General features: G+C 39.7%; 1 protein-coding gene across 2 annotated transcripts in view; it reads right to left on the bottom strand.

Moving 5' to 3' along the window:
- Positions 1–21418, bottom strand: part of irf2.S (interferon regulatory factor 2 S homeolog) — a 32059-nt gene extending 10641 nt beyond the window's left edge. The window contains exons 1-4 of one of the 2 annotated variants that reach the window (XM_018237607.2): positions 21026–21418; positions 7704–7814; positions 2952–3051; positions 1057–1233 (exon numbers count right to left, since the gene is read on the bottom strand). In XM_018237607.2, the coding sequence (XP_018093096.1) occupies positions 1057–1233; positions 2952–3051; positions 7704–7814; positions 21026–21277 (640 nt within the window). In that variant the 5' untranslated portion in view covers positions 21278–21418. 2 annotated transcript variants of the gene reach the window in all.
- Positions 21419–27923: the final 6505 nt, after the last annotated feature.

Below are 27923 nucleotides of genomic sequence, written 5' to 3'. Positions count from 1 at the left end.
GCACAACATACACACACATTTAAGATACACCCAGCGTCCCTTTCCGGGGTTTGGCAGCAGCATTTCATTGCAAAGTGTTATGCAATCTTCCCCATGCTGGAAGCATATTTGTACTTTCATAATATCACTATTTCCCGATCTCATTTACTACTAGGAAACTGCTTTTCAAGTGCAGCATGACTATTAAATCCCTTAACTAACAGGGAAGTAGGAACACTAACATCAATAGATTGCAAGACTATAAGAATAAAAAAAAAACATTTGCAAAAAAATATTTAAGAATACACAACAGTTTAGTGGATTTTTTAATAACGGGGGTATTATCAATTAATTTAATTATGCTTAGCTTTTTGTGTAACTGCCATATGTGTTTGATGCCTGACTATTAAGGGCTTAAAGGGTTTGATCACCTTTGAGTTAAATTTTAGTATGATTTTAGGGATATTCTGAGACAAATTTCAATTGGTTTTCATTGTTTATTAACTATGTTATTTGAGTCATTTCGCTTTTTATTCAGCGGCTCTCCAGTTTGCAATTTCAGCAAACTGGTTGCTAGGGTCCAAAGTACCCTAGCAACTGATTTGAATAAGAGATAGGAATATGAGTAGGAGAGGTCCTGAATAGAAAGACAAGTAATAAAAAGTAGCAATATATTTGTTTTTAGATGGGGTCAGTGACCCCCATTTGAAAGCTGAAAAGAGTCAGAAGAAAAATGCTAATAATTCAAAAACTATAAAAAAAGAAATAATGAAGACCAATTGAAAAGTTGCCATTCTATAATATACTAAGGGCAACCACCCCTTTAATAATAAACAAATGGATGCAGCAGAGACTATGCTAACCAGCATGGTGTATCTGCCCTCAAAAGGCTTGACCCACACTAGACCATTACTTGCCTTTGGCCAAAAAGTATTTGTGCATGATGCAACTGACTGATATGAACTAGTGTCTTAGAATAAGTGCTCACAAATTCCATTGCACCAGAACTTGTGAAAAATAGAAATAAATAGCACATCACATATAACTATTGTAACAAACATAATACCAGAGGTTTACCTCTTTTTGATGGTCTTTCTGCTACTGAGATCATCCTGTACACCCTGAAAGCATTGTTTCCTTTTTTCATGCTTTTATCTTTAACTTCTTCAATATCCGGTAATGAGTTCATAGCACAGCGAAAGTTTGCTTTCCATGTCTTCGGGTCTGGCTTGTCTATTCCAGGTTGATACTTCCCTTCACAAAAACAAAACCAAACACTTCAGCAGATCTAGCTATAAAACTGTATCAATAATTATACTGCACATATTGTATTAGAATCACCATTGATTTAATATTATCTAATTCAGTAAGGCAGCATCCAGACAGCATGACCCCTGGTCATTTCACCCACAGACAAAAGTTTCTGTAGGCAATTAATTTTTGTGTTGGTTTTTGTAAACTCAGATGAAATACTTGAGTCAGCCAAACAAATGATCTTTAATTGGGGATGGCAACATTGCTTTAGGATACACCAAATTGGAATATAATACAAGCACTGAGCTGTTCCATTCCAAGCTATTAGATGAAAGTTACATTTGCAGATGGGATATTTACAATGATGCAACATACACAGGTGCAGTAGGTCACCCATCTTGTTCTAAACATGAGAACATAAACTGTAAAACAGCCCGAATATAATCCTAAACTAGGGCTCTTGTCTTCCGTATTGGCATTGGCTCTCAAACTTGTCATTCAAAATACAATGTGCTGTTGGACAGCAGCTGAAAGAATTTGCCATTCCAACAATCATACCTTATTTTCAAAGGCTACTCCAAAACTCAAAATAAGACCTTTTTAAACAAAACAATAATCAGAACTGTTCTTCTAACTAATGGGTCTCCAGGGACTGATGCATGTGAGGCTACAGCCCTGATACTGCCCCCCCCTCGCCCCATAACTCCCCAGCACACTTGCCTCTTTCTTGTCTGAGCAGGTCAAGTTAAAAAATGGAAATTTAACTCTTAAAGGACAGGCTAAAATGAAGTAAGCTTTATCAGAAAGGTCTATATAAATACATCAGTAAACCCTCAAAAAGTAATGCTGCTCTGAATCCTCTGTCAAAAGAAACACAGCATGTCTTTCCTTCTATTGTGTACTCATGGACTTCTGTATCAGACTTCCTGTTTTCAGCATAAACCTCCAGAGCTTGGACTTGCTCAATTTGCTCCTTTCTCCCACTCACCCTCCCTTTTCCCCTCTCCCTCCTCCCCTACCTCTACCTGCCATAATCTGAGCCCAGAGCTATGAGTGAGCAGGGAGAGACTCAGACATGAAGTGATGTCACACCAAGCTAATATGGCAGCTTCTATCCTAAACATACAGAGAGAACTTCTAGAGCTATTTACTATGGTAAAGCATTCTGCAAAATAAATACAGTGTTATAGCTTGCACTATTGTGGCTAATCTATTGGCAATAAACTGCTTCGGTAGCTTTCCTTCTCCTTTAAAGTTAACAGAGGTGATTTTCACTGCTCCTGATAATGTGCAGTTTAAAGGAATTTAACCCGTAACTAAAAAAAACCCTACCCCAAATAAAACCTCACTCCCTCCTCCCCCCAAGGCTAGCTGCCCCCTTTCGGTGCAGATTCAGGGATTGCAGTTCACCACAGCCATATTCGTCCATTTTGGTGAATGCGCAGTCGTCGCAATCAGGTAAATAGCTCAAACTGCGCATGAGCCGATTCGCCATTCTCAGTCTCGGCTGCTGAAGACCCAAAAGATGGCTGTGGTGAACTGTAGGGGGGCAGCTAGGCTGGGGGGGGGAGGAAGGGAGGGGGTCTATGTAGGGTAGGGTTTATTTTAGTTACGGGTTGACTTCTCCTTTAAAGCAAGGTTCTCATCTTGCCTCATGACTGAAGCACTCCTTGTCCCAATGTAATATTTAATTGATAGAATGTAAAGGCAGTCCATACCTGTGTGTATAGCCCAGTTCCTAAATAAAGGAGCATCCTTATCAACATCCCAACCATGACGAGCAGCATGCATCCATGGAATCTGAAATATCTTCTTCTCCTAAATATATGAGAACAAAAGCCATTCACACCATATCTAGCAAATTATTAACAACCAAATCATATCTGTACCTTCAGCAAAATCTGAAATTAAACATAAAGTCACATTTCATATTGGGCGGGAGGTTGTTTATACAGAGGGCCTCTTGGGGGACCGTTGATTTATTTTTATTATGCGTGACCAACTCCAGAGACAATTTCAGGCAACTTAGTGATACTTTGGTCATAACACCTGTGATTTTAATTATTTCAAATGGAGAGGCATTTTCGGGAGATTTGTCACTCGCAGTCCCTCATAGTCACGGGTGACATATTTCTTAGTCTAGCACTTCCCTTAAAGGGGTGGTTCACCATAAGGTTAACTTTTAGTATGTTATAGAATGGCTGATTCTTAGCAACTTTCCAATTTCATTGTCTATTTTTTTATACTTTTCTAATTATGTGCCTTCTTCTTCTGTCTCTTACCAGCTTTCAAAAGGGGGTCACTGATCCCATCTAAAAAACAAATTGATCGGCCAGGTCAAAAAATCTTTGTCGGTCCCAGTGCAATCTCTCTATGTTTGCAGGGCCAAGCAGGCAGATCCCCTTTGTTTTCCTGGCAAATTGGTCTTTTTAGTTGATGGTAAATTCGTACGATCGTTCCGAGAAGATCGTGGTCTCACGATCAGGATCTGATATTTTAAAAATCTCAACATCTATGGCCATCTTAACACTGGCTGATAAAAGCTGCCAACACAACAGTTTATCAGAAAATGAATGCCTGAAAAGTAGGTGGATATCTGTCAGCAAGTTGGAATATCCTGTGGGGCAACGATCAAATCAGCTCAATTTGACTGATCCTCATAGGAGACCAAATCAGGCAGAGATCTGCTCCTTTGGTAAGGGCCAGAGTATCATAAATCTCGAAAATCGAATTCAAAATTTCAAACTCCCAGATAATTCCCTAGTCGAATTTGACAGTTTTGACCATAAAAAAATTTGAATTACAATTTTCAATTCGACCCTTAATAAATCTGCCCCTTAATGTTGGGCAGTATATGATATACTCCATTTTTCAACATGAGCTCAGTGAATAGAAATGTTGTCAACTTTTTGCCTATTGTTTTATTTAATTAATAAACAGCTATGATTACACATGAAAAAGCATTTTCTTGGTGCTGCCAATTCACGCCATTTCCAGATGAGAAGCTAGTAACATAAAATTACCACTACACAGATAAGCCCTCAGCAGGATTACCGGCTCCTTATGTAAAAACCTAAATATTACAATTATTGCTTTATGATGGTAAAAAAAAAAAAAAAGTAGGAGACTATGGATTTTTTTGAATTACAAGACTAGGCACAATAGATGTTCAGAACAAATTACTGTGCTCATATGTAGCAATGGTGTCACTATATGCGTATACTGCACTTTTAAGATGTGCTCATTTTTAGAATGAAGTTCCTTAAAGATTCACACCAGCCGCAGTTTGATGTAGTAATACACTGGATTTTAAGGAAGTTATATGTAAAACTCAGAAAGGGAATTTTTGCTTCCTTCTTCTGTGTAATCTAAAGAGTACATACACTTTTGCTTGAAAAAAATAAAGAAATATATACCATTAAATTATTTTGAATAATCAAGTAACTGAAGAAAAGGAAGTCGGATTTGCTTTTGTGTATGCTGACCTGCTGTTTGCCTCCCACAGGAATGACAGATTAGGTGATGAGAAAAGTGAAGCGTCCCTTTAATAGCTGCCACGACATCTATGCTGGTACATGATAGGGCTAGGGACACCAAACCTTGCAATTCTGATCTTAGCAGGGCTAAACATTACCATTTCATTTATCCAACATCACATAATCTGTAATCTGGTTACCCAATTTGCAGACCAGCCTTCTGTGGGCACCCAATGTTGCTAATGAAATTAAAAAGGTTTGCAGCTACAGATAAAAGTATAATTGACAGTAGGCATATCCCTAAAGGGGTGGTTCACCTTTAAAGTAACTTTTAGTATGTTCTAGAACGACCAATTCTAAGCAACTTTTCAATTGGTTTTCGTTATTTATTTTTTTATAGTTTCATAGTTATTTGTCTTTTTCTTCTGATTCTATGCAGCTTTCAAATGGACGTCGCTGTCCCCTTCTAAAAAAAACGAATGCTCTGTAAGACTACAAATGTATTGTTATTGCTATTTTTATTGCTGATCCTTCTATTCCAACCATCACCTATTCATATTCCAGTCTCTTATTCAAATCAATGTATAGTTGCTAGGGTAATTTTGGCCCTAGTTACCAGATTGCTTTAAATGCAAATTGAAGAGCTGCTGAATAAAAAGATAAAATAATAAAAAATGAAAACCAATTGCAAATTATCTCCGAATATCACTCTCTACATCATACTAAAGTTATCTCAAAGGTGAACAACCCCTTTAAAATACAAACAACACAGGAATGAACACAGGCATGAACTAGCACATTTCTCACATACCAAATGTAAATTATACATTCTACTAAAACAATTGAATTAGCACATTTCTTCCCCCACAAACAGGGCAAATTCAATGGTTTTGTGGCTCCATAGGAGAGGTGTAAAGTGCCCAAAAAATGCCCCATTAGATGTAAATGTGAAAAGCCTTCCAATGCCTGGTCCTATAAAGAGTCTTATATGCTACTATCACATGACAACACTGTGAACTTTGCAGCAATTCACATTCCTGGGCGCAGGCACTCTGAGCACTTCGTTTTCCAAAGTCGCCCGAAGTTTCCTCGTGAGGCAATTACCGACGAGTTCGGAAAACTCCGAGTGCCTGCCCCCAGGCGATTTTCATTTTAGCTGGCGGAAGGCAGATCGGGGAGATTAGTCGCCTCGAAGAAGAGGAGATTTGTTGCCAGGCGACAAATCTTCCCGAATCTGCTCGTGTGCCCAGACCCTAAGGGTGAAGACACATGGAGGTACTAGTAGCAGCTACTTGTCATGGCTATAAATGCCAGAGAATACCCTGCCATAGAGAATACTGATAATTGCCTCTGCTAAAACAATGTAGACACAATTATCAGAAAACGATCAGCATTGTCTATTTTTGTAGCTGTGACAAGTAGCTGCTACTCTAGCTCCATGTGCCTTCACCAGAATTCTCTTAGGGAGTTCATTCACAAACATGCAAAGAATACAACTGGACTGAGAAAGATAAGGGGTGAAGACACGTGGTGAATAGACACAGTAACTTTAAAAAAGCATATGTTTGCAGTGGCCACGGTTTAATGCACAAGTTGCTGTGATGAATTGTGGGAGGATCGCGGTAGGGCGAGCAGTTGCAGTGATTTGTTTCAAAAGACGCAGCGACGGATCGCCACGTGTATTCGCCATAAGAAAGCTAAAATGTTATTAAAAGGATGTCAAATTCACAAAAGCCTCACTCCAGTTTCATTAATAAGGTGGTTTTTTATTAACTGGCATTAAATTGTTGTTCCCGGTCCCACGTTTATGAATTTGTAGGAGTAATAAAACTGTAGGAACAGCTGAAAACAACTTGAAGCTAGTGTTCCAGCTGAAACTATTTTCCTAATACAGGTATGGGGCCTGTTATCCAGAATACTCGGGACCTGGGGCTTTCCGGATAATGGATCTTTCTGTTATTTGGATCTTCATACTTTAATTCTACTACTGGAGGTTTTGTCTCCAATAAGGATTAATTATATCTCAGTTTGGATCAAGTACAAGGTACTGTTTATTATTACAGAGAAAAAGGAAATCATTTTAAAAAATTTAGATTTGGAGTCTATGTGAGACAGCCTTCCTGTAAATCGGAGCTTTCTGGATAACGGGTTTCCGGATAATGGATCCCGCACCGGTATTACTGTTTTTACTATTTTCTCATATGTAACCATATAATACAGTCTTATTAAAGAAACAGCAACACCAAAAAATTGAAGTGCTTTAATGAAATGAAAATATAGGGTAATGTTTCCTGGACTGGTAAAATTGGTGTGTTTCCTTCATAAACTAGTCCTTCATAAACGGATCCATTATCCGGAAACTGGTTATCCTGAAGGCTCCAAATTACAAAAAGGCAGTCTCCCATAGACTCCCAAAACCAGCCTTTTGGGTGTATTTAATGTGTACATGATTTTCTAATAGACTTATGGTATTAAAATCCAAATTATGGAAAGATCTGTTATCCGGAAAACCCCAGGACTTGAAAATTCTGGATAACAGGTCCCATACCTGTATAGTTTCTATAAACAAGCTGCTGTGTTCCATGGGGCAACCATTCAAGGATCAGGTTACATAGAAGATAACAAATGCACTCTGCAGAAAACCACTGTATCCTATTACAGAGCTTAACATATATCTGCTAAGTAACCTGTGCCTTTTCTCCTTTTTCAGCCTAAATGGCTGCCCGCATGGCAGCCTATTTATATAAACTATAGTAGTGTTTCTAAAGCAAACACAACTTTTGCCATTGTAGGGCTACAGTCTATTATTTTAATTACTTTAAAATGCTTTCATTTTTTTGGTTTTACTTTTCCTTTAAACCTAGATACAAAAATCCTTTATTTTAAAAGAGACACAGAATGTTGTCCAACCCAGACTCCAGCTGTTGGCAAACTGGGCCAGATCACAGAATACTCTTACATGGCGTATACACAAAAATACACAAGCAATCTTACCTTATTTAACCATTTTAAGCCTGGAATAAGATCTTTATTTATTTGTTCTTCAAGCCAAGGTCGCATTCGCATCCTTTCTACTGGCATTGTACCAAGATGATTCGAATGTAACTGTAAGAAATGGTTTGACAAAAAAGGTTTTACAAATCTTTTTATAATTCTGAAATATGCATCATACAAAGCGAAACAATTAGTAAAGATTGCAATACTTCCAACGTTACAGTATATCTCTTACTAGTACAATTCCTGCTAACCAACAAAGGAAAACATGCATGATATTTTGGTTACAGGCTTCTAAACATTGGAGTATGGAGATAGATGTGCATGAGCTACAGACAATTCTAGGTGGCATTTGTTACTGAAAATGTTTTTCAACAATATTTACTATTAGTACATCTCAAACAGAGCATATGTAGTCAATTTCAAGTTATTTTAGCGACTGCTTGGCAGGACAGACAGATTGTATTGTACAGCAGGCTTGAGATGCTCAGAACTATACGGACTGCTCAGAAGCTCTCTCACATCCAGCTAATCCTTCCGTTTGGCTATAGTGCCTGTTGTGAAGGAGCAATATTGAGCTCAGCTATGCTCATGAACAAATATTACTGCCCCCAACTCTTCTGATTATTCTTTTAACTCCTCTGTCCGAAATCTTACGAGGAGCACCTGGTTGTTGCTGGTTCAGAAGCTTAGAAATACGTCTGTAACCAATGCCAACGGTTTTGCAACAATAAGGTTGTGAAGGTCTTGAGAGAGCTCTTTGCTTTTACCCATCATGAGATGCTTCTTGTGTGATACTTTGGTTAATGAGAAACATTTTTATAGGCCATCAATTAAGACTAAACCAGCTGACATTAATTTACACTGATAGGGGGCAGGATTGCTTTTTAAATACGGACAGATTTCAGTTGGTTTCTAGGCTTTCCATGACTTTTTGCAACTCCTTTTCTTAAAGGGATACTGTCATGAGAAAAACTTTTTTTTTCAAAATTAATCAGTTAATTGTGCTGCTCCAGCAGAATTCTGCACTGAAATCCATTTCTCAAAAGAGCAAACAGTTTTTTTATATTCAATTTTGAAATCCGACATGGGGCTAGACATTTTGTCAATTTCCCAGCTGCCCCTGGTCATGTGACTTGTGCTCTGATAAACTTCAACCACTCTTTGCTGCTCTACTGCAAGTTGGAGTGATATCACCCCCTCCCTTCCCCCCCCCCCAGCAGCCAAACAAAAGAACAATGGGAAGGAAACCAGATAACAGCTCCCTAACACAAGATAACAGCTGCCTGGTAGATCTAAGAACAACACTCAATTGTAAAAACGTATGTCTCACTGAGACACATTCAGTTACATTGAGAAGGAAAAACAGCAGCCTGCCAGAAAGCATTTCTCTCCTAAAGTGCAGGCACAAGTCACATGATCAGGGGCAGCTGGGCAATTGACAAAATGTCTAGCCCCATGTCAGATTTCAAAATTGAATATAAAAAAAACAGTTTGTTTTTTCGAGAAATGGATTACAGTGCAGAATTCTGCTGCAGTAGCACTATTAACTGATACGTTTTGAAAAAACCGTTTTCCGATAACAGTATCCCTTTAATTTGTTCAATACTTATTTCCGGTGTCATTCCACTTATTAATTTTGAGTTCTTTCTATGTATGGATTACTTGGATTGGTACCGATATCTGGCCCATTAGAAATATATTTACTGGGAAAAACATTAATGTGTTCAATACTTATTTTCACCAATATACACTGAATAAGAACACAGACAAGGGAAACGGATGACAAAAACACTGACATTTATAAAGTGTAACCAGTGGAAAATATGATTTGCTTTATTGGAAAGTGCTACCAATAAGAAACAAAGCAAAAGATCAGATATAAAATGGTATTGGGGCAGTGTGCTTTATGAAGTTTATGTGAAAATACAGTTCCTTATCAGTCATAAAACTGATACAGAAAGCAAACTGTTTACATGACCTTTCACAAACAAGGATACTATGGGGCACATTTACCTAGGGTCGAATATCGAGGGTAAATTAACCCTCGATATTCGACCGTCAAAGTAAAATCCTTCGACTATCGAAGTCGAAGGATTTTGCGCTATTCCAACGATCGAAGGATTTTAATCCATCGATCGAAGGATATTCCTTCGATCAAGAAATTGTTATGAAGCCTATGGGGACCTTCCCCATAGGCTAACATTGGCCTTGGTAGGTTTTAGGTGGCGAACTAGGGGGTCGAAGAATTTTTTAAAGAGACAGTACTTTGACTATCGAATGGTTGAATAGTTGAACGATTTTTAGTTCGAATCGTTCGATTCTAAGTCGAAAGGTCGTAGTCGAAGGTCGAAGTAGCCCATTCGATGGTCGACGTAGCCATATTCGACCATTCGAAATTCTAACTTTTTTTCCTCTATTCCTTAACTCGAACTAAGTAAATGGGCCCCTATGTGTATCTGTGTATGTTTACTGTACGGACACATCATGAGACACTGGTGAACTGGAATAGCAGTAAATTTAGCCTGTTCATTTACACAAACGTTTATATTGCCTGTACTGCTCTGGAGCCAAGTTAATCAGGTAAGAGCTAAAGACCCAGAAAGCTTAAAACTAGGGACAGAACACAGCGGATCTTGGCCTTCGTTTCTCCGGAAGCAGAGAATCCGCTCCCCCCACTGCTATTGCACCTGGAAGTATTGTCTCGGCTTGGGTGCAGACAGACACGGTGGATTTCAGCACCGAAAAGCAACATTTTGCATTTCACTCTGACTCTGCAATCATCTCCATTGTCTGGCCCTAGCCTTACGTTCAAGAAGGGCTATATTTATTTACTGTAAAAAATAAAAAAAAAAGCACCAAACATTGACCCTTTAAAACAATGGTACACTATTTAAAAGATATTTTTTTTTAAGGTTTGTATCACATAGTAAGTTAGGTTAAAAAAAACAAAAAAAAAAAAACACACGTCCGTCAGGTTCAACCTTTAAATTCTATAAATAACCGGGCTAACCGCTAGTTGATCCAGCGGAAGGCAAAATCCCCATTTGAAGCCTCTCTAATTTGCCTCAGAGGGGGAAAAAAATCCTTCCTGACTCCAAGATGTCAATCAGACCAGTCCCTGGATTAATTTATCCTATGAGCTATCTTCCATAACCCTGTATTCCCTCACTTGCTAAAAAGCCATACAACCCCTTCTTAAATCTATCTAATGTATCAGCCTGTATGACAGCTCTCACTGCTGATCTAGAACCTATAAATAAATTATACAGTGGTGTTCAGAATAGCAGTCTGACATCACTAACCAGACCAATCACTGTTTTTAGTAGAAATTATATTTCTACTTGGCAAATAATTTAATAGTAGTTGTAGAAGAGTAATAAGAAAACCAACAGACCCAACAGTCATGATAGGTATTCTGCTGATTCTGTGTCATTAATTGAGGCTTGTTCCATCCACTGAAATGCACTGTAGGTTATATGTGTGATCTGACCACCAGCGATACGCAATATGCTGGCGCTCTAAAAAAATACTTGGTAATAATATGATTAGACTCTGTCAAAACAACTCATTATCTGATATATCACATAGCCACAAGCTGAAGTGTATTAAAAGTATGCTATATAATACATTTTGTCCTAGTAGAATCAAAGAGCATGTAATGCACCAACATTAAGGACCCTGAATATCTTCTCACCAGTATGTTTGTGTGTTTTTATGCAAGGAAATGTTTGTCAAAACACATGGCAACACACTAAACACTTTTGTTTGTTTTTTTTTTTGTTTACTTCTCCCAAAACCAGAAATGCTTATTTTAAAGCAAATCTAAAACTAGTGACTGTTATATTATATCCACTCCAGCAGAAATCTAAATTATTTTCCTCTCCTCCCTAAGGCAGAAAATAGTATTCAAACTTTAGTTACAAGAAATATCAACAGTATATCAGAGTTATAGTTTGCTAACAGTTCCAGTAAGCAGGGCCTATTTTTCTATATTTATCTTTGCGTAGTAAATTAAATACATAGCAAAAGGCATAACACATATTTAGGGGGTATTTACTAAAACTCACATTTTCTTACTATTTAAATTTTAAAAAAAAACACCCAAACCCGATTTGAGAAGTTGTGCTCTTCTGATTTGTCAGCATTGCGAATGTGATTACTTTTGATGTTAACATTCACTCTCCCTATGTGAGTACAGACAGCATTCCATATCATGCACAATGAGCCTAGTCAGCGACTCCTTGAATTATTAATTTTAAATTGTTTACTAATCAGCAGTGCAACTACAATGTTTGCCTTATATTGCTGCCTCTGAATGGTTGGCTATTGCAGTGTCTGTACTCTAATATCAGGCAGGTTTGCTGCAATGTTTTTTTTAACTTCCTTTCTTCTCCTTCCCTTTTTTAAGTACTAATTATAGAACTCTCTGTTGGCTTTGAAATGATCTAAAGCCGGAAACGGTAAAATATAAGCCAGTCAAAAGGATCACACACACACACACACATATATATATATATATATATATATATATATATATATATATATAAAATACACAAAAGCCATGAATACCTTGTAAATTATATCCTTATAAACGGTGAGTTCTGGTGTCATTAGTTATAAATGGTGAGTTCTGATGTCATTCCTGTCACGACTCACTGAAACTTGTGTATTATAATTTACGTACACACATATATATATATATATATATATATATATATATACACAGTTAGACACTCATTTGTGAGCTAACTGGGTGCAGCACCCATACCAGCTGAAACCTTCTTCTACAACAGTTAAAATAATCCTACTTGTGCATAAATGAAGAATTTCCCACAAAAGAGTGAAAAGGAGGTCAAGAAGGATAAATATTTGAGATGCAATCTTGTCTAATATGCAGCCATGACTTTCATTTTAAATTAAATTTTTATGTTTATTTTATGTATAAGGGGTTGGATAAAAGTAACTAATCCGTTCAAACCCTGAAATGAGCAATTTAAAGAACAAAAAGGCTCTTACATGTAATTGCAGAACAACTATGGGATTGTTTTACGGTTGCCATCTGAATCACCCAAAATGAGCGTGGGCTGGAGGTACAACCACAGCCAATTAAAGCCATTACTGAAGAGCTCTGCATTACATAAACATTCCCCACTTGCTCAAGCTTGTGAATTATAGGATTTGCTGGAGAACGGATGACAGTACCTGTATCTATTCATTGCTAGGTGGAAAGCTGTGCTCGAGTTCCTCTGGTTTTGAACATAAATGTTACTTTCCCCTAAGAAAGTTTCTTCTTTACATAACCCAGTCTGGATTGTAATGGAAATGTCACCTTCATCTACCCCTGAAAGTTCGGGTTTAGACAAGCCACTGTCATTTTGGAACAAAGTGCTTTGGACTGATGAGACAAAAACTGAGTTATTTGGTCATAACAAAAAGATCTTTGCATGGCTGGAAGAACACTGCATTCCAAGAAAAACACCTGCTGCCTACTGTCAAATTTGGTGGAGGTTCCATCATGATGTGGGGCAAGTTCAGGGACTGGGGCCCTTGTTAAAGTCGAGGGCCGGATGAATTCAACCCAATATCAACAAATTCTTCAGGATAATGTTCAAGCATCAGTCATGAAGTTGAAGTTAAAGGAATACTGTCATGGGAAAAAAAAATTTCAAAATGAATCAGTTAATAGTGCTGCAGAATTCTGCACTAAAATTCATTTCTCAAAAGAGCAAAAATATTTTTTTATATTCAATTTTGAAATCTGAGTATTTTGAAGCTCCCTGACACAAGACATATTGTCAATTTCCCAGCTGCCCAAGTCATGTGACTTCAATCACTCTTTACTGCAAGTTGGAGTGAAGCAGCCAAACAAAAGAACAATGGGAAGGTAACTAGATAGCAGCTCCCTGAAACAAGATAACAGCTCCCTGGTAGATCTAAGAACAACACTCAATAGTAAAAACTCATGTCTTACTGAGACACATTCAGTTACATTGAGAAGGAAAAACAGCAGCCTGCCAGAAAGCATTTCTCTCCTAAAAGGCAGGCACAAGTCACATGACCAGGGGCAGCTGGGAAATTGACAAAATGCCTAGCCCCATGTCAGATTTCAAAATTGAATATAAAAAAATCTGTTTGCTCTTTTGAGAAATGGATTTCAGTGCAGAATTCTGCTGGAGTAGCACTATTATCTGATGTGTTTTGAAAAAAACATGTTTTCCGATGACAGGATCCCTTTAAGCAGGGATTGGATATTCCAAAAAAGACAATGGGGGACATTTACCAACACTGGGCAAAATTGCCTGTGGGCAGTTACCTGTGGCAACCAATCAAATTGTTGCATTCATTGTTCTACCTGCAGCTGCCTGAAAAAAGCCTAGCATTGATTGGTTGCTATAGGTGACTGCCCACAGGCAAATTTGCCCACTACTGATAAATGTTCCCCATTGACCCTAAACACACTTCAATATCTACAAAGGCATTTATGAAGAGGGAGAAGTACAATATTCTGGAATGGCCATCACAGTCCCCCGACTTGAATATCATCAAAAATCTATGGGATGATTTCAAGCAGGCTGTTCCTGATTGGCAGCCATCAAATTGAATTCAACTGGAAAGATTTTTTTATGGACGAATAGTTAAAAATACCACCATCCAGAATCTCATCAAAGGCTATAGGAGGTGTCCAGAGGCTGTTACATTTGCAAAAAGAGGCTCAACTAAGTATTGATGTAATATCTCTGTTGGGTGCCCAAATTTATGCACCTGTCTAATTTTGTTATGATGCATATTTTCTGTTAATCCAATAAATTTTATGTCACTGCTGAAATACTACTGTTTCCATAAGGCATGTTGTATATTAAAAGGAAGTTGCTACTTTAAACGCTCAGCCAATGATAAACAAAACGCCAAAGCATTAAGAGGGGTTCCCAAACTTTTTCATATGACTGTATAATTGGTACGCTTAACTAGTTATCCAGATTGTGTATTTCAACAAACTAGGCAATCTATGTGCTCAATCTAGGTATGCAGCATTATTTTGTTAATTGATAATAGAACTAACTTTGAAAATGAGCTGAAACCAACAGGGAGTAACTCAATGACCTCCACCTGCTGTTAAACATCAATAGCCTGAAAAACTATAATTATTAAGACTTTTGTTTTTTTTGGGGGGGGAGGCTTTCTTGATAAACCAGTTTTTCAGCAGTATACAGTATCACTTTTCAGAAACATGACCAGATTATAAGACTGCATTCCTCTTGAGCACTCCACTATAAATTCAAAGAACTATTATATATATTCCTTCCCAGCTATAGTCAGGTGATCCCACTGGTGTCTAATAAAAGGGCAGCCAAGTATGGAGGTTTACTTTGAAAGCAGCAAGTTAAGTTGCAGGTAAAACCAAGTCCCTTTGTAAAATGTATAATGAAGCAACAGAATTCTTAATGAATCAGATAAAATTGAGCATAGGACTGGCCAGATATGGGATGACTTTGATGTAGTTGGCCAGCTTAAATATATTGCAATATATGGACAAACAATCCCTGTTTTGTTTAAAGGGTAAGGCATTTTTTAGTAGCAGTATGCACAAAATGTCGCTGTCTTAAATATATTGATAATGGGTTGAGTGCAGAGGACTCTTGTATTTGAATATATATATATATATATATATATATATATATATATATATATATTATACACAAAAGCCATGAATATCTTGTAAATTATATCCTTATAAACGGTGAGTTCTGGTGTCATTAGTTATAAATGGTGAGTTCTGATGTCATTCCTGTCACATGACTCACTGAAACTTGTGTATTATAATAAATTACCCCTTGTTGCAAAATATGAGGATATTAGAAGTTACCTTGGGGTTCCATGACCTGTATAAAAACACTCGGCCTTCGGCTTTGTGATTTTATATGGTCATTAAACTCCTCGGTAACTTATAATAGCCTTATATTTTACAAGAGGGGGTACTTTATTCACTATATAATAGTTGCATATGTTCTGCAGATGCTGTGAGAAAGTGAATGTAGCAAATTGTATCAGATTCTGATTCTGCACCTGAATTAGAGAGCTGCCCGACAAACTCCAGAAACAGCAACATTCAATTTCAGGCTTCAATTTTGGAAAAACTATAAAAAAAAAATGTGTATGTGTATATATATCTAAAATATATCTAAACAAAATTTTTAAAAAAAAGCAACTTAAAGTCTTTATTTCAGATGAACAATCTGAAAACAACTAAAGAAAAAAAAAAAAAAGTGTACAACCTTTAGGCTAAGGCCACACTAGGCGATAGCGCCGTGATTTGACTCGCCGCGACTTTTAAGCCGCAATCGCTGGGGAAACTTTTGCGCTGGCGTCTATGGGGAATCGCGAAAAATCGCCAGCGTAAAAACACACGCGGCGATCTTTTCTCTACTGTCGCTCGAAATTGCCTCGCTAGGCGATTTCGAGCGACAATAGAAAAAAGATCGCCGCGTGTGTTTTTACGCTGGCGATTCCCCATAGACGCCAGCGCAAAAGTTTCCCCAGCGATTGCGGCTTAAAAGTCGCGGCGAAAAGTCGCCGCGAGTCAAATCGCGGCGCTATCGCCTAGTGTGGCCTTAGCCTTAACCTTATGCTTCCTGTATAGAACTATGTGTTTTTCTCAGCTGAAGTAATTGTTTACTACGTGACAATTTCTCGTTACATCCCTTCAAAGTAACAATCATTTTGCAAACTCACTCCAAAAAAATATATAATAGAATGCCTAGCAAAATACATTGTATAATATTTGTATGGTCAGAACAAAGCAATTCCAATGGCATTTGTCATAAAGTGCAACATGTTGCTACTTGACTTATTGCACAAGATGTGCTGTGCTAATGCTGCCTGGGCACAAGCATCAATTACATACACAACAACCTCTCTCTCTTACAGCAGTCACTAGCTGCTCCTTACATGCTCACAAACAAGACCAGAACCCAGAAAGAGAATCTTTTTTTGAGTTCATAAGTGTATCCTTATTGAATGCAGCATCCACAGACCGACATCAACAATGAAAAAAAATCTATATATATAGACATGGACAGACATCCTTTGGTGGAACACTCATGCGAGAATCAGACCCCAGTTACATTTACATATTACATAACATGTCTTAATTATTTTAGATTGTAAGCTCTACTAAGCAGGGCCATATTTATTTCCTGAAATGGTCAATATTTGTACAGTTGTGTTCAGAATAACAGTAGTCCGACATCACTAACATGAACAATCACTGGTTTTGGTTGCAACTATATTTCTACATGGAAAATAATTTACTAGTAGGTGTAGTAGAGTAATAAAAAATCAACAGACCCAACAGTCATGACATGCAATGATCCAAATAATAGCAGTGTCCAAAATAATAATAGCGTGTTCCAAATAACACATATAGTGTGGAGTTCAATTAGTGGTCATTCATTCTGTGAATAAAAATGGTGTCAATTACAGCCCTTATTTAAGGAAGGAACTGGTTATAGTGCATTTCTCTCTGAAAATCTGAGTAAGATGGCTTGTTCCAGGCATTGTTCAGAAGAACAGCATACTTTAATTAAATTGATAGAAGAATAGCTAAAATGACAAAGACTCAGCCAATGATCAACCAAAGTCAAATGTTACCTAGGAATACGGTTACAATTAAAAGACGCCTATGTGAAGCCAAGCTGTCAGAAAGAATTCCCCGCAAAGTCCCATTGTTGAAAAAAAGTTACAATTTGCCAAAGAACACATTGACTGGCCTAAAGAGAAATGGCGCAACTAGTGATGTTTCACCACAAAAAATTGTCGCACTTCAAAATGAATTTTGACTCCCATAGACCAATGCATTCTGGAGAATTTTTGCCATTTCACAAAATAGGTAAAACTCGTCCATCACTAGGCCAACATTTTGTCAACGGATGAAAGCAAGATTTTGTTTTTGGTTTAGGGGCCGCAGACTGAGAAGCATGGTGACACAAGCATCATTATATGGGTAAGTTTCTCATACTATGGTGTTGGGCCTATTTATCTCATACCAGGGATCATGGATCCGTTTCAATACAAAATACTTGAGGAAGTGCCTTTAAAATTGGTGTTTCAATAAGACAACGACACCAAACACCAGTAAACAAGCAACATCTTGGTTGTACACCAACAAGATTGAAGTTATGGAATGGTCAACCCAATCCCCGGACTTTAATCCAATAGAAAACTTGTGGGATGACATCAAAAATGTTGTTTCTGAGGCAAAAACAAGAAATGCAGAAGAATTGTGGAATGTAACAGGTACCACAGATGTGCAGCAGTACTTGCTCTCAACTAAAGCCCCAAGAAATGTACATTTGGAAGTAGTAATACACTTGCTAGAATGCACAGTGCTTCTGTACTGCTTCTTTACTCCTTTCAAAGGACAACAATGTTCCACAACTCATGTTTCTGACTTTTTTTCTCTTACACAGAATTTCTAAGTTCCTCCTTGTAGCCCGCATTCTCCGAACAAGGGGTTGAAACCTAAGTCCCATCAAGTTCATTTTTGAACCCAAAGCAGTTTATACTACCTAAATATAATACTCGGGATTTTACTAGCATAGCTTTAACATGAATAAAATACAAATACATAAGGAGAGAAAACCATATGTCATACACAGTTTTTACACCACCCTGAGACAGGTAACAGATAAGCTCAGCAGTCAATTTCTTATCATTATATGACAGATAACCATGACATAATGGCACTTGTTCCTCGATGTAGAAAGTGTTCCATACTAAAGATGCTCCCAACTTTTTCATTTCCCTGTGCTTTTTTTGAAAAAAGGGAAACCAGAACTCAAAAATGACCGTTTTAATAAAATGTAGTGACACCTCAATTTTACATCCCCTGATTTTAAAGGAGAACTAAACCCTAAAAATTAAAATGGCTAAAATACAGAACTTATTGCACCAGCCTGAAGTTTCAGCTTGTCAATAGCAGCAATGATCGAAAACTTCAAACCTGTCACAGGGGGTCATTATCTTGGAAAGTGTCTGCGACACTTACATGCTTAGTGGGCTCTGAGCAGCTGTTGAGAAGCTTAGGGGTTGTCACAAATTAACATGCAGAAAATGAGGTTGGCCTGCAGGGCGGGACTAGGGGTAGACAGAAGAGGCACGTGCCTAGGGCGCAAAGTTGGAGGGGCGCCAGGCACGGTACCTCTTCTGCCGGACTCCCCCAAGTTCGGACCATTGTGCCCCCACCTGTGGCAGCAATTGCAGCCACTTGTGCTCCTCCATGCGTGCACACGCGCCCATCTCCATCGCATACGCTGGTCCGTGCATGTGCACACCATTGTTAGTGCGCACATATGGAGGGGAGCAACAGTCGGCTGTGTTGCCTAGGGCACCCAGCCCGGCACTGTTGGCCTGTTATGTAATATAATAAGGCTGATTGTTAAATTATGATACTAATTGCACTGGTTTCTGTGCTGCCTTGTAGTAATTATCTGTATTAATTACTAATCAGCCTTATATTGTGACATTTCTATTCTATGTGTACTGTATATTGTGAGTGGGTCCCTAAGCTCAGTAAGTGACAGCAGCACAGAGCATGTGCAGTGAATCAGCCGAAAAGAAGATGGGGAGCTACTGGGGCATCTTTGGAGACATAGATCTTTACTGCTAAGGGGCTGTGGTTGCCTTGGGCTGGTATTGGGTATTTTGTGGTCCCACCTATATATTATACATAACAAATTTCCCTGCTTTTAGACCATTTTTTCTGGTCCACTAATGTAAAATGGGGGGGGGGCAGACAAAATGGTCCTTCCTCCCTCTAATAATCTTACCATCAAGTCTCATTTTGCCATCAGGTGTCTTCCCTGTGTATTACCACTGCCCTGTCATATATGTCTTTGGTACTTTTACCTGCTCATCTCCTTGTATTGGAAAAGGGTCCCTCCCAGCCTTACCCTCAAACCAGCCCTAATCACAAACCTTGACAGGGTACGGGCCGCAGCAAGTTTACCTCAGAGCAATATTCATAAGCCTGTACACTGGGAGCAAATGCAGCCTGAAGATAAAATCAATCATCTCCACACAAACATGAGTGGGGCTAGCAGCAACAAGACCCTAGGGGTGGACTGGACATGGCAACTAATACATTGGCAACACTAAATCATATCCATATTCCTCGAGGGAAAGGTACATTGGATACACAAAGATGGCCGAAACAGCTTCAAAAGAACATGTTATATTTTGACATTCTCAACAGCAGCGGCCAAAAAGCACAGCCCCTGATGCCGGCACACATGTCAGAGTTGCTACGTTTGTTGTGCTACATAGGACGGAGGAAGTGCCAGTCAGTGTAGTTCCCTGGCTGCAAGCGCGGCAAGGCCCAGGACTACTACTACAAGGCGCACTCAAAATGGAGGCCAGTGGGCCGCACAAACAGACACTACACACTCGTGCTCGGTCCGTAGGTTATACATGACAGGCTATGCACGGGGGAAGCCCTAGGGAGCAGTGACACGTCCATTTTACTTGGACTGAAATACCAAACGCATTTCATAACTCAGGCGCTTCGGGCAACACTGAAATGGCGCCCGAGAGTTCTCGCCATAACAGCAGCAAACAAACCCCGTATCCCCAGTCAGACTTTGTAGCACTGCTTCTGATCCCACAGATAGTTGCGGTCTAAACGGATCCCTGGGATCCCCACCCCACTAGTTGCCGAATAACCTTTAACTGGTAACATTTCCCCCAGTAAGTCTGTCCCCCAGCTGCTGTCACATTGGAAGTTGCCGGTGCAGAAGCCGGAGAAGCGCAGACATTCCCCCCGTGCAACACAGTCCTGCTGGCCTACCCACCGGGGGGAGATTTTAAAGGCGTTTACATCAATGCCGTAAATAGCAGCTGGGCGAGCAATCGAAATACATGGAGTATTGGAGCTTGCGTACACACGGACTGCCCTACCCCGGTGCAGCAGAGGAACTACACGCCTCTGCCTTCATAAGCTCCTTCCCTAGTCTCACCCTGCCAGGCCCCTGTCTGACCCAAAGCACAAGCAGAGCCCCCTCCTCCCTAAATACAAAAGTGAAAATAAAAGTCTCCCTAATACACCAGCAGCAGCAGCCTCCCCTGTCTCTCCTGTTCTGCTCATTAACTCTTTATTCCACAGCTGCTGCTCGTCTCTCTCTCTCCTGCCTGCAAACAACACTTATTACACTATTATATTAATAATAATAATAATAATAAAGCCATTGAGAGTTGGGCAGTTGCAGCGCCGGGCGCAGTCTCGTGGTGAGTGCAAATGTAAGAGGTGCAAAATGGAAGTTACATACCAGAACTATATGAGATCGCAGGATCAAAACTAAAAGTGACGGCTCCAGATCGAAAGCAAAACAAGGAGAGAAAAGTGTGAGAGAGAGAGAGAGAGGGCTCAGGCAAGAAGTCTCTCCCCCCTCCCTGCTGATGCTGGATTTGTTTGTTTCGGGTTCACTCAGCACAAGGACAGGGAGGGGAGGGATCGTTGTACAGCGCGGAAGCTTCTCTCTGGCTCTCGCTCTCCGCTGCTGCTGCTGCTGCTTTCCCATTGGTCAGTCCGGCCCCAACCTCAGAGATTCTCAGAAAAAGGCAATTTCATTTTCACTTCCCTGTTGTTGTTCAGCTGCACAGAGGCGGCGGCAGTTTGTGTGAGGCAGCTGCAGTCACTGGCTCTGTCTATTCAAACAGCTTATCCCATATCCCAATCAATAACCGTATGCGCGTCTGTGTGGCCTCTCCATACAGCAGCAGCAGCTAGTCGCAGCATACTAGCGCACGAACGCACAATAAGCGCAACAAGCTGACCCTTTAGCACTGTGTGGGGAAACCTATTGGATTCAACTAGAAATTAATATTAGATTTATTTGTGATGAAATTAAAGATCAGCGCCACAGTCTGTGGGGAAAAAAAAACAACTTAGTGCAATAGTGTTAAAAGGGTTGTTCACCTTTAAATTAACTGTTAGTATGCAGGGCTGTATTTAGGTCGCCCTAGGCATCGGACTTAAACACACCCCTATGGCGTGCACACTGACGTCACAAGATGCAGGGCAGCCATGGGGGGGAGACAGGGGGGAGAGTTGTAGGGGGCCCCTAGGGTAAGGGGGCCCTACCACGCCACACTTACTTGATTAGCCAGGCCCCCCATCTTTCTGAGAGCTGCTGACTTCGGGAAGGGGCCCTTGCAACCAATTTTCTCATAATGTGGGGGGGCCCTGGCCACCAATTTTTCTTTTCTCATGTGGGGTCCTAGCCACCAATATTTTTTAATGGGGGGGGCCCTGGCCATAAATGTTATTTTATGTGGGGCTCTGACCACCAATATCTTTTTAATTTTTATTAACATGTGGGAACCCTAGCCACCAAAACCAATATTGTTTTTTTACTCTGTGTTGGGGGGCGGACCTGTAGGTGGGGCTTGCGGTGGGTGCAGCCCAGGGGGCCCAGGAAATTTTGTCGTATGGGGCCCTGCGATTTCTGATGGCGGTCCTGACAAGACGTATTCAGTGGAAGTGACGTCAACGCGACTTGCAAGTAATGTCACTTCCACATTCTACCTTGGCCCTTCTACACCTCACCCCAGGCCCGGACAGGCAATCTGTGGGCAATCTGAGGGGCTACTGTACAGCTCCATAGAAAGTTACCATATAGTGGGCTGGTAGGGGTCTCTTTGGGCTGGTAGGAGGCTGTTTGGGCTTCATTGTACTTGGAATGACAGGGCCTATATTGACTCCCAGTCCAGTCCTGCATGCCCCCTAAGCTCCGTGTGGAAATCCGTGGTGGAGGGTGCAGGGGCGCTAGCCTCAGGCAGCGACAGATACGTTTCCAGGGGCTGCAAAAAGCCACTCCTGGTACATTTAAGAGCCTAATTTCTGGTTTTGAAACTGGAAATTCGGCTTTACTAGTGCGAGAGATCGCAGTTGCGTTCTCCGCACTAGTATTCCTGCCTCGGATGCCTCCCCTCCCGATAGGTAAGTCGGTGAGGGGGGGTGGCATTTTGAGGAGAAGCCCCAGGCGGCGCCGGGAGGGTATTTAAAAAAAACAAAAAATAGGCACCCCAAAAAATAAATACGGCCCTGTTCGTATGGTGTAGAGAGTGATATAAAATGATAATTAAACAAAACAAAGTGCATGTAGTGCTTTTTTTTTTTCAAGAGGTAGAATTAATTAAAGCAAGGTGCAATGGTGTTTTCTTCAAACAATTAAACTTTGCAGGCGGATTCACCATTTTCTGTTGGGATTAGCAATTTTCAAGATTCTTGATTTCAAAACAGCATATCAAATGTGTGGTCGAGTGCAAAAACGCCCGAAATGAAGCCGTACTAAAAATAATGGAATATGCACTACAGCAATTCCCAGTGTGTGTTGCCAGCCAACATCTGCCACAGGACGCCAGTATTTGCGTTTTTCAGCAGAAACGCCAATACGCCAAGGAAACTCCATATTATTGAGCTCTATGGGATCCGCAGGTTTGAAAAGACACCGCTGAAACACGCTGCATATTTTCAACATGGACACCAAACTTCATATAAATAAAAATTGTTTATTTAAGAAAACATCGTAATATGTAGCCTTACATGTTTTGTGCCTTGTGGGTAATTAAGGTGGCCATAGAGGTTATAATTACGATAAAGATCTTTCCAAGAAAGATTGTTAGTTTCAATACACATGTGTAGAGCTGAATGGTCAATTATACAGGTAGAAACAATAGAATTCTACCTGTAGCTGACGATTCAGCACTAACATTGGCCGATGTTCAGGTGCCTTCAAAGGCGCCCAATCAAAATCTTCCAGCTGGACCGATCGACAAGCCAACCAATATCCAAGTCTCTTGCCGATATCAGTCAGCTTTTCTCCCACCATACACGCATCGAATATAGTACGGAAATACGCTTCATACAGTATTATCGGTGTGTCTATGGCCTCTTTCAGTCATAGGCTGAAACAACACTAAACATGCAGTGGTATTTAAATAAACAGACACCAATCACAAAGAGGCATTAAACAGCCAATCAAAAAAATTGTGTTTTATTTTTTAAAGTCTCACGGTTACAATTTAAAAAAAAAACTGTTTAAACACTTGAAAATACATATTAGAGATTTGTGTACAACTTAATAAGAATGTATATACACAATGGTGACATATGTAAGTAAAAAATATGTATAATGCGAATTAACCAAACAAAACAGGAAAAATTGTAATCAAGATTCATCCCCAGTGGTTGTCTGGTACCCAGGAAAAAGCCTTTTTTTATCTTCCTGTTTTAGAAGTTGGTCTAGAATATTCCCTCCTCTAATATATAATTCTTACGAGAAGGAAGAGTAGATCTGGTGTGGAAAGAATATCACTATACGTTTTACAGTGTAAATTTATGGGGTAGTGTGAGTTTAAGTTAACATATGTTAACTTAATGTTTTTAGAATGTCCTCTTCTTCTAGGATAAAAACACAGGAAGTGCAGGCTCAGTTGAGGCGTAAAAAGTCAGGGAGAGCCCGTTGTACTCCCATTTGCTAACCTGTTACCCAAGGTGCAAAAAAAAAAAAAAAATATGCAAAATAAAAGCTATCAACGTACAGGTATGAAAGATGTACCATCACCCAGGTTTTTTTTTATTGATCATGAACAAATAAATGAGGAAAAGGTTAAAGCAAGTGATAAATGCTTTACTACTAATCATAATGTTGCTTAAGTGTAAGAAGATAAGATTGGGGCAAAGTCCAGAGGTTTCATTTACAGCGAGTTCCAATGTGTTTCCAAAGAGAACCATAAATGTTTAAAGTTTAACAGATTCGCAGAAAGGCAAACAAAAACAGAGCTGCATGACGGACACTGCATGTTGCACACAACAGGAACTCCTACATATTGTTCTAGTTCTAGTAGTTTCTCAGGGGGGAAATAAACAGGAAGACAAGATTCCAAGAAGTCACTCTAATTGCCTTTTTCTTGCCAAAGAAATTGTCTGCTTAATCTGCGAGAAATGTCCCCCTTTTAAAGAGGGGGGGGGAACAAATAGTAAAACACAGATACAAGCACCGTGTTTTTTGTACATAACAAATTTCAGTACCAAAATGCATAACCGCAGAGGAGCTATTTCTTGGCCTACGCTTATAAACAGGCTAAGGACAGCCCTGTTTGGCATTAGCCTAACACATTTGCCCACCCTCCAGGGGTTGCACAATTTTTTGTACCTCCAGAATTGTGCCCAATAGCTGTGTCTATGGTTCTGTGCTCCTTGCTCCTGCTAGCATCCATGCAGAAGGTGTGGGTAAGGAGTGCAAGAGAATGGAAGGAGTATTTGCCTTATATAGGGTTGTCACCTTTTCAATTCAGTGAATCTGGGCATGGAGCTGGGCAAATGACATCAGGGGTGGCCTGATGACATCAGGGGAGGAACTGATGATTTTGGGGGTGAATGACATTCGGGCCGGAACTGGTGACATGGTGATCCGCGATTGGTTATTCGTCATGTCATTAATTCAATGTCCTGCCCGGATTTCCTAATTTGGAAATCCGGACAGGCAGTTTTCAACTGGACAGCCCTTCCAAAAACCGGGCTGTCTAGGTGAGAACAGGGCAGGTGGCAACCCTAACCTTATATTCCTAGGAATGAGTGAGGTTCTGAGGTGCTATTGCACATATACTGTAAACCACGTCTGCTGTTGTCCTTACACTTACAGCACTGCCCCATCCAGTATGTGAGAAACATACAAATGGCCAGGCTTCAGTAGCAAGGTTTTAGGGGTGGGATGACCCTTGCTGGCCACATCTGCACTGGGGACTGGGTGAAAAATGTAAACAGCTGACATCACCCAGTCAAACACATTAATATTTGTCCATGATCCCACCATTTTGGGCTACATTGTAGCCCTTTTGCATCTTCTACCCATCTGTCTGCACCCAAGTATGACACAGAGATACACACTTTTAATACAAACCCTTGTACAGACACTTTTTGGGGGATTGGGGCAATTGCATACGTACAGCATACAGATACATACATGCAAAACACAATTTGACAAGTGTACTTGGCCAGCCTTTCTTCTTAATGAAGACTTCCTATACCATCTTAGCTGCCCTTCATTTGGACATCAAACCTGTCACAGGGGGTCACCATCTTGGAAAGTGTCTGCGACACTCACATGCTCATTGGGCTCTGAGCAGCTGTTGAGACGCTAAACTTAGGAATCATTGCAAAACATATAGCAGACAAGGAGTTATAATTAATCTGCATTCATTACTAATCAGCCTTATATTGTGACATTTATATTCTATATGTACTGTATATTTTGAGTTGATCACTAAGCTCAGTAAGTGACAGCAGCACAGAGCATGTGCGGTGAATCAGCAAAAAAGAAGATGGGGAGCTACTGGGGCATCTTTGGAGACACAGGGCCGTAGTTGCTTTGGGGTAGTACTGAAACACAAGACATAATGTACAACATTTCTAGACTACGTCTTTAGTTAAGCTTTAGTTCTCCTTTGACACTGGCAAAGGAAAAAATTCTGAGGGTTTACTTTTCCTTTAAATCTTGCAAATATTTGTTGTTTTTTTGCAATTTTAACTCTGTTATATGGTTTCCTTCTAAGGCTAATATCATACATGGGTTTATTTATACCTATAATTATAAACTAGCTAATGTATTCAGAGTTGTCCAGGGAATTTGATGTACAGTATTCTTGCAGATACTGGCCAGTGCTAATTTTGTTGCATACCATGTTCAAATTAATGACACGTGTAACATAAAATAACTAGGGATGCACCGAATCCAGGATTCGGTTTGGGATTCGGCCTTTTTCAGCAGGATTCGGATTCGGCCGAATGCTTGTGCCTGACCGAATCAAAATCATAATTTGCATATGTAAATTAGGGACGGGTAGGCAAATTAGGATTCGAATTTGGTTCGGTATTCGGCCAAATCTTTTACCCAGGATTGTGGGATTCGGCTGAATCCCAAATTGTGGCATCGGTGCATCCCTAAAAACAACACGAGCCAGGGCCCTGAGATATGGAGGACCTTTGCACACAGGAAACCCAATAATGTTTTTATCCTAACAAAAATAAACAGCAATGGTTCCTGAGAAGTTTTGTTGCATTCAGTGTCTAAATGCAGCTATGTAAAAAGGGGCACTAAGACATGCAAGGTCCTTGCAAGAGGGATGGGGGCATGCCTTTTTTTTTTTTGTCAACTTAATGTACCCATTGACATCCCCATGGATGAGAAGATGGCTTCCAAGAAGTTTAATTACAATTGATCATGTCTGAGTAATGGGGTTGCCAAGTCAGAAAAAACTAGCAGGCTTGTAAATATGTTAAATAAAAACTTTTTATTTCAGGTAGTTGTGGAACCTATTAGGACTAAGACTCTTTCTTTGGATCTAGTAATAACTTTGATAATACCAAATTCATCTCAGATATGGCAGTGGATGTGATCTTCTACTTTGCTAAAATATTTGATACAGCACCAAACATCAGGCTACTGGGTAAGGAATATTGGCCTGAACATAATATTTGTACTTCGAGAACAGGCTAAAGCATAGATTACAAAGAGTGGTGGTAAATAGAGCATTTTCTAATTGCACCAGTGTTGTTAGTGGAGTACTGAAGGCTCTGTCCTTCACTTTTTAACTTGTTTATTAATAACCTTGAGGTGGACATTGAACGTACTGATTAACAGAATTGCAAAAATCATCTTCTATGCTGGCACTTTGTAGAGCGATTTGACTAAACGTGAAAACTGGTCAGCAAACTGGCAAATGAGGTTGAGTGTTGGTAAGTGCAAGGTTATGTAGTTTGGTAAAAATAACATTTGAGTTATACACTAAATGGTAGTGTGTTGGGGCCTCCTTAATTGAGAAGTATTTGGGGATAGTAAGCTGTGTAATTCTAGGCAGTGTCACTTAGCAGCCACTAAAGCAAATAAAGTTCTGTCTTGCATTAAAAGGGCATTCACTTGAGGGATGAAAACATAATTTTGCCTCTTTATAGGTCCCTGGTAAGGCCTTCACCATATTAAAGGGATACTGTCGCAGAAAAACATGTTTTTTTTCGAAAACACTCCAGTTAAAATGGGTTGTTCACCTTCCAACACTTTTTTTCAGTTCAGTTGGTTTCAGATTGTTCACCAGAAATAAAGACTTTTTCAAATTACCTTCTATTTTCTATTTTTCTAAAACTGAAGTGTAAAGTGTCATTTT

The sequence above is a fragment of the Xenopus laevis genome, chromosome 1S, assembly GCF_017654675.1.
Source record: "Xenopus laevis strain J_2021 chromosome 1S, Xenopus_laevis_v10.1, whole genome shotgun sequence".
NCBI lineage: Eukaryota > Metazoa > Chordata > Amphibia > Anura > Pipidae > Xenopus > Xenopus laevis.
Note: the sequence above shows the minus strand (reverse complement) of the source record. Positions and strands in the feature narration are given on the sequence as shown.